General features: G+C 33.1%; 1 protein-coding gene across 1 annotated transcript in view; it reads right to left on the minus strand.

Moving 5' to 3' along the window:
• Positions 1-7843: 7843 nt before the first annotated feature.
• Positions 7844-8205, minus strand: part of LOC111716931 (protein AAR2 homolog) — a 14201-nt gene continuing 13839 nt past the window's right edge. The window contains exon 11 of the mRNA XM_023492441.1: positions 7844-7913. Coding sequence (XP_023348209.1) covers positions 7908-7913 — 6 coding nt within the window. The 3' untranslated portion in view covers positions 7844-7907. The remainder of the gene's footprint in view (positions 7914-8205) is intronic.

Here is an 8205-nt window from a genome sequence, read left to right on the forward strand (position 1 = left end):
TGGAACCAGACAGTTCCTTTAAATTTGAACTTATAGGGAGCATGTTGGAACCAGACAGTTCCTTTAAATTTGAACTTATAGGGAGCCTGTTGGAATCTAGAGGAATTTTACTAATGAATTTTGAAAAATAAGTTTTTGATTACTCTGGATTTTGACAACAAAAAATACATATTTGTGAGCAGTATGATAAATCAGTCCTCTGTATAATAATGGATATTTGTACCAATAATTTAGTTTTTTTTTACGTATCTTAAAATTAAAATTAAATATCTTTCTTAATCGGAATTCAATGCATTAATTGCTCCAAAATTTTGCCACATGTATAATTCATTTCTTAAATTCAATTTACGTCGAAACTTCGAGATGAGAGCACGCTTTGTTTTTATCTTTCTGTTCTTTGGTCTGGAAACCACACTGGGTCTTTCCACTAGTTGCTGTCCGACGAAAGTAGTATTTTTTTTGCACAGTGATTCAGGGGTTTCATTATTCCGAGGGGGGGGGGGGGATTCCATTTTGTAAATGGACTGAATCTCGGAAATTTTGTACGTAAAACTTAGGAATTCCGGATAAAACGGAAACCAGAATTTTTACAGTGCACATTTGTTAATTTTGATTGAGGCACATTTTTGAAAATTCGATCATCCATCCTTCCCTGGGGTCAAACAAGGTCTTACACAAAATTTTACCCCGATCGGTTCAGCCGTTTTGACGTTTATTGGATACAAACTGACAGACAGACAAACAAGCAGATGTAGACTTGTCATAAAATATTTTCAATCTTTGATAAAATCATAATCAAATTCCGATTCAGTCTATAATACCCCTTGTTCCAATTTCATGATCACTTCCCTTTAAGACAATACGCGTAATTTTCAAGTGGCCCTCCCACTATAGTTTCAGTAGAAGTAAATATTTCCATTTACTGATAGCGCCGATTGAATAATTGGATAATGAGATAGATAGAAAGATAAATATTACCACCATATTATTTCCATTGGTTCAGAATAGACAACAAACACAATACTGAACCCTGATTGGATCAGGCGCTAATGAACTCGGCATACAGAAGTGCTCCATGTAGAGAAGACGAAGATTGATTGACAACAGTATCCTCAAAGCCTTTGAATGATCAAGGATGACAGAAGAGACAGACTTTTCATTCTCCAGAAACGTTTGTAGTTGTTGAACCATGCCATGAGCCTCCCATATTTTCAANCAAGGAAAGTTAGTGGTGGGAAAATTGCACATTTGGAGAGTTGCCGCTTGGCTATGTTTTGTCTTTGTTAATCAAATTTCCTTGTATCAAGCAAGTCTCTGTCTACAGGTTTCTCTTCCGTTTTGGTTGTCTTTGTTTTCTTTATTCTTTGTGTCAATCATTAACTTTAGTTTTATCTCTCTTTTCAGTTTTAAAGAGACTGTCAGGTCAATGTATTTTTCAGTGGCCCTCTTTTATCTGAGGGACAATGAGACAGATATCATCGTTTTCCTACCTTTAAACTAAATCTCGTCAATTTCCTTCTCTGTCTCAAGGTGTTCGCGTCATGCGTACAACTCTTCAAAGTGAAGGTTACTTGAAACTAAGCCATCAGTCACATTAAGAAAAATTAATAATTTTTAGCCGGAAAATATTGCTTCGCTGTTGGAACTTTGAGCTCTGAGTGTATTTATGTAAGTATGATAATCTTTAGGTTAAAATTCAAGTTATTCTGGTTTATTCCGGTGTATGGTAGTTTATTCTGATGTATTCTAGTTTATTCTTATGTATTATGGTTACATCTGGTTTATTAAAGCTTAGTCTGTGTCATTCTAGTTTATTCTGGCTTTACTTTGGTTTTATTCTGTTTTATGCTAGTTTCTTTGGTTTATTCTAATTTATTCGTAATTATTCTGGTTTATTTCAGTTTATTTTCGATAATTCTGTCTTTCAGCAAGATTTACTTTCATTGTTGCTTAAAATCGGATCCATAAACTATGGAATAGGAAGACGACTGTAAGATTTAATTATGATTTTAATTGTACCATGAAAAACTGAAGAAAAGGGAGTGACCGGCAATGTATGGTGGTTGAACTGAGATTGCAATATTGTAGAGAAATTGTTTAGGATTCATTTGATTCAATTTCTGTGTCTCGTGTTCATGGGACTATTTTAAGTCACAATACGAGTCTAAATGTCGTCTTCATATTTCAGAGTTTTCTGATACTCACTGTATTAATATATAATGTTCTAGGATGTGGATGGAATGTTGCTGATTAGCTCTGGTAGGATAAAATTTAGCCCGTTTTTTATTTAAACTTTTTGCTTTCCGTGAATCGTGAATCGTGACCCCAAGCAAAGATTCTCAAGTATGATCAAGAAGGAATGAGATATCAATCTTCACAATTTTCAAACTGATTATTTCACTTTTGTGGTTCTGTACGAAAGTGCCGTGCGCAATTCTACAACAGGAAAAAATATATAAATTACTAGATTTAAACACTTTTAACCCTAAAACTATAACATTAACTATAACATGTTAATATTGATCAGATTAAGGTTTGAAGCAGCACTTATCGTAGTGAGCAGGGCTTTGCTATTATGGTTTGTAAGATCACTTGGGCCTACAATCTGTTTATTTGATCACAAGAAGACAAGTATACGATGATCTTTCGGATTTCTAAACAAATAAAAAATCAAGAAATTTTGACTATTTAGTTAAGGAGAAAAAACGTAAAGGGTATAGAAGTACATTTATTGCTTCTAGATAAAACTACATGATAAATAAGAAGTGAAAGGAGAAGAAGTTGAGTAGGTCTTCTCTGGTTCCAAGATCCGAAACCACTTATTTGCGGATTTCATAATCCTCTTTCGGGGATTTCATATCCTCTACAAGAGTATAATTATGAAAACGTGATGTAACTCATGTACCTGTGATGTAACTCATGTACCTGTGATGTAACTCATGTACCTGTGATGTAACTCATGTACCTGTGATGTAACTCATGTACCTGTGATGAATGATCACTTAAAATTACCCTTTTAACTCCTTTTAAGGGACAGTAAAGATATTTTCAAGCGACCTTTCATTTACAGAGGGGAGTGCTTGCACTCTCAGGTTGAAAAGGAGCAATTGTAAATCAAACATTTAGGGTCCCTTTACAGTCCATTTAAATAAACTATTTAGGGTCCCTTTACAGTCCATTTAAATAAACTATTTAGGGTCCCTTTACAGTCCATTTAAATAAACTATTTAGGGTCCCTTTACAGTGCATTTAAATAAACTATTTAGGGTCTCTTTACAGTCCATTTAAATAAGTTATTTAGGGTCCCTTTACAGTCCATTTAAATAAACTATTTAGGGTCTCTTTACAGTCCATTTAAATAAACTATTTAGGGTCTCTTTACAGTCCATTTAAATAAGTTATTTAGGGTCCCTTTACAGTCCATTTAAATAAACAATTTAGGTTGGAAAAAGGATCAGTCCTACAAATGTTCCATAACATTGCCAGTCAATGTTGGCACTTTTACCCCAGGAGGTTAGTTTAAATTTTTCACGGCATTAATAAAAAGTGCATTAAAGTCATATTAAGATGTAGTTTTAGAGCATAAGTTTCAGCCAGCTTGGTTTTCATAGCATTTTTCAACAATATTGAAACTATAGTGTTAACTAATAAGGAAAATTACTGATCGATGCATACCCATACCCATTCTTCTGGAATACATTTGAGCATTTATTTTAATAAATGTTAATGCTTGTTAAAATATTTTCCTAAAGGAAATCTAAAAATCAGGAATTGCTGTTCTTGATGGAAAAATCAACATTTATAACGGAAATGGGAACAGGTAAGAGAATTAGAAAATCCGATTACTGTTATCATAAATAAGAACCTTCGCTCGTCCAAAAAAACTGTCTAAAAAGGATTGAACTATTAAATGCAGAAAAAGAATTTAAAATAAGTTTTGCCTCAAAAAATATATTGAAACACGTCAAAAATTCAACCATTTATTTTAACAATTCTTAACCAACGTCTAAGATTAATTCAATAGTTGAAACAACAATTTTTTTTAGGAAATTCCTTTTGAATTTTGAAAGTAAACATTCGCATGCGATTGTTCTGTTTGCCTCTAAGGAATTGAAGTCTATGTCAAAAACTCAAATTTTCTAACCCCTATATCTCAGCAACCTGATGGTGTAAATCCTTGATATTTCAAACTTAGGTTATTTGATATAACAGAATTCATAGTTTGAAATAGTTAAGGTCTATAACATTGTGTTGCAAAGCTAAAGGGATAAGAAAATCAAAGTGTGTGCAAAAAAGACTCAATTCCTTTAATTACCAGATAGTAGAATAATTGTTAAAACTGTTTATAGATGTTACTCTGGTAGTTTGGAATCTATAGATGCGTGGGTTGAAACAACGACATGTTTTGGCCCAGCTAGACTATTCCTTTCATTACCAGATAGTAGAATAATTGTTAAAACTGTTTATAGATGTTTCTCTGGTAGTTTGGAATCTGTAGATGCGTGGGTTGAAACAAAGACATGTTTTGGCCCTGCTAGACTATTTCCATCCATGACGACTGTTGGACAATACATTTTCATGACTGGAGGACAAAATAAAAACAATAAGTAAACATTTTATTTTATCTTTGACAGTCTGTTAAAAGGAACGTGTGGTTAGGGGGGGGGGCTAAAAAACGACGGATGTCATCTGACTGCACGAAATGCCATTAAAAATTAGCTAGCATTAAAAAGGTTTCTAGTAAAATGTAATTTTCTGTCAATGTAAATCTAGATCCTCTATTATTAAAAAGTATGATTCAATTTTACAGTTTTGAATCGACATTTTTACCCTTCTTTATAAAGGTTATTTTTTTTTTAGAAGTATCACAAAGATTCAGCCTGTTTATATAAAGTCTCATCAATTTTTAAGAAAGGGTCAACTTTAAAGTGTCGCAACGCCTTGGGCTTTCATTTAACTGCTTTAACTCACTTATGCTTTACTGTAGCACTTTCCATTTCCATTTTAGTACTTTATAAAGCACTTGTTAATAACTTTGGTTTATAAGAAGTAATTAGCAAAATTATCATAGTTTTTTTGCTGGATATCTTGAGACCCTTAAATCATAGTGGGTAAAGTACAGGGTGTCCCAATAAACATGGGAATTCAGTGACAAATTCGATATCGTCTTTTCAATAAATTCTTTGATTTAGTATAGTGATACCTACTGAGAAAGCTGTAATCTGTAAGAGTTTCGTCTGCTATGTTCGCATTTTGTTTGTTTATGTTTTGACTGCAACCGGTTGTACTTAGTAAAACAAGAAAATTACAGTATACANTTGTTCAGTAGCAATCAGGTAACAAAACTTGAAGGATTTTCACATTGTTCAGTAGCAATCAGGTAACAAAACTTGAAGGATTTTCACATTGTTCAGTAGCAATCAGGTAACAAAACTTGAAGGATTTTCACATTGTTCAGTAGCAATCAGGTAACAAAACTTGAAGGATTTTCACATTGTTCAGTAGCAATCAGGTAACAAAACTTGAAGGATTTTCACATTGTTCAGTAGCAATCAGGTAACAAAACTTGAAGGATTTTCAGCAATAGAAAGACGACTTAAAGACTTCTTATTTGTATTTTTGGTGTTATGAAATTGTTTTAACATTTGCTTGCAAATAAACTTCAGATTATGCCTTCGATGCCTTCTGTTGCGCGGCAAAGGGGCCAAACCCTAGGTCGCACTTCCAATCCTCCCAAGGACAAAAATGGGTTAAAATATATCAAGAATTGCGAAAAGAAAATTTCAGAAATCTCTCATTTTGATAAATTTACTCTATGAGGGGGGGGGGGAGGCAAGCTACACCCGTAGCGCTTCCTATCCACAATTTACTCACAAACATAAACTTTTGACAACGTCAAGCGACGATAATTGATACAAAATAGATTTTTATTACTTTAATACCAGAATTTGATCGCACTTAGATGACTTTAACCATTATTTCCGATATTTTTAAAGCAAATCCTACACAAAACTGCATTGATTCTTTCAAAGATTGAATTTATCCTCTGCAAAGATATGTATATAAAGAAGATAAACATCCGCCCAAATGTACGAAATATTGTAGTTCATGAGGAAATTGCAAAAAATTCCATTTCTTACCAAGAAAGTTCACTGTCCTGGCCTGCAGTGCAAACCAAATTTACATTAAAAATCAATGCATTTTCAGGAAGAAAATGCCTTAGTTTTATCACGCAATATACCCCCACGAGAATATTTTGCTGTAAATAGTACTTATCAAGACAAATAAAAGTATGAAAAATATTTAAATTCTTGGGGGAAAATGGTCTCTTGCAACTGCAAACTTGTTTTTTTTCTTTGATGAATCATTGATGAAGCCATAGAAAGATTATAATCAAGATAGACGATTTAACTTAACCCCGGAATCGTCAAATTTAATAGTTTCAGGTCGTCTTTATAGTTTGGAATGGAAGCTATTTGGGTAAGAGCAAATGCCACAACTCATGATTTACACTGAAACACTGTTCCGATCAAAATTTTAACAACTTTTGGTCCAAGGAGCCAGAATGTTTACTTATAATACCAAATAAAAATATGATAAATTGTATAGGTTATATTTGATGCCATGACGTTTTTAGTATATAAATTAACGATGCATTTCTCTTTGATAAGCATTCAAAAGTAAAGACATTTTGCCGAAAGCTATTTGGGTGTGGCTAAGGAAGCGCTTTGCCGCAAGTCTATGTTTGTGAGTAAATTGTGGATAGGAAGCGCTACGGGTGTGGTTTGCCTTCCCCCCACACTTTATCCTATAAAATTAATAATAGTGTTTTAAGATATACAAATTTTGAATTTAGTGATACTGAAATGATAGTGGTGGGAGGGAAGGATACAACTGTTCTGGCAACTATGGAGAAATATAATTATAATGGAGATCTAGTTGAAACTATGACGAGCATGGATATTGCAAGGTTAATTTCATTTATTTTCTTATAGGAGAAACTTTAAACTAAAGGGGGCGTTCGCGATAATTTAGAGAATTCAGGGGAAAATATAGTGACCCTGCAATTAAAGAGAACCATTCCCAATCAAGAACGGTGCCCTTAAAACCTATATCTGCCCGGATCTGGTCAATGATTTGTAAGATATCGTCGGTTTTCTAGGTTGAAAAGTGTTTATAATACTGCAAGTGTTATCCTCTTTTCTCTGCACCAGAAATCTGCAAGTGGCGTTCAAAATCTGCCGTTAAAAAATAATGAAAAATAGGAGAAACATAAACAGTTCAGTCATTCGGAGCTATCAAGCTTTCAATGGTACCGTTGCGAATCTGACATTCCACTCATAACTGAAGAATTACTTGAAATTTCAGTCCCTTAAACTTCCAGTTTTTTTTAACAATCTTGTCTGCATTGGGTCACTTTTAACATAAATACAAAATTGAAAGGCATAAATAAAAAATATATGTTTTATAGATGATTCAACCTGGTTACAAAAGATTATAATATTGACAATATATTCTTCAGAATAATCAGAATATTAGAGTCACATATTATTGATACGTAAATTTTATGCAATTTTACCAAATATTACGTAACATTATAATTTACATTTAAAATACGTGATTTGGTAAATAGGGTTTTTAACGGAGTTTCAAATAACAGATTTATAGATTAATAAACAATACAGATAGAACACTAGATGTCTTCTTTTCAAGATTTAAGGGTTTTTCGTTCACAATAACCCTGAGACAGTAGCTCAAAGAAGTTACGTGCATGCAGCGTTGATTTACAAGAGAGAGAGAGAGAGCATCTAGTGTTCTATCTATATTGTTATTAATCTATGGCTAATGTTTCCAGAACAACGGGTAGATTGTCTTCATCAGCATCGTCGGCAAAACACCAACCAAACTTAGAGCTAAACAAATAATCTATTTAGTCATTTTTAATTTTTCAATATTAGTCTTAAAGGGACTGTAAGCGTAATTTCAAGTGATCCTCCATGCAAAGATAGAAATGCCATATTTACAATGGAAAGAATTAAAGTGATTACCTGACATACTGTTCAAAGTTCTGAGCTTTAGTTCTGAGCTTCTGATCTGTTCCCTCAGTTTCACGGATATTTTCAAACAGATTCGTCAAACTTCGAACTAATCAAATCAAATCAAATCAAATCAAATCAAATCAAATCAAATCAAATCAAATCAAAT

Source organism: Eurytemora carolleeae, unplaced genomic scaffold (assembly GCF_000591075.1).
Source record: "Eurytemora carolleeae unplaced genomic scaffold, Eaff_2.0 scaffold1756, whole genome shotgun sequence".
NCBI classification, from domain to species: domain Eukaryota; kingdom Metazoa; phylum Arthropoda; class Copepoda; order Calanoida; family Temoridae; genus Eurytemora; species Eurytemora carolleeae.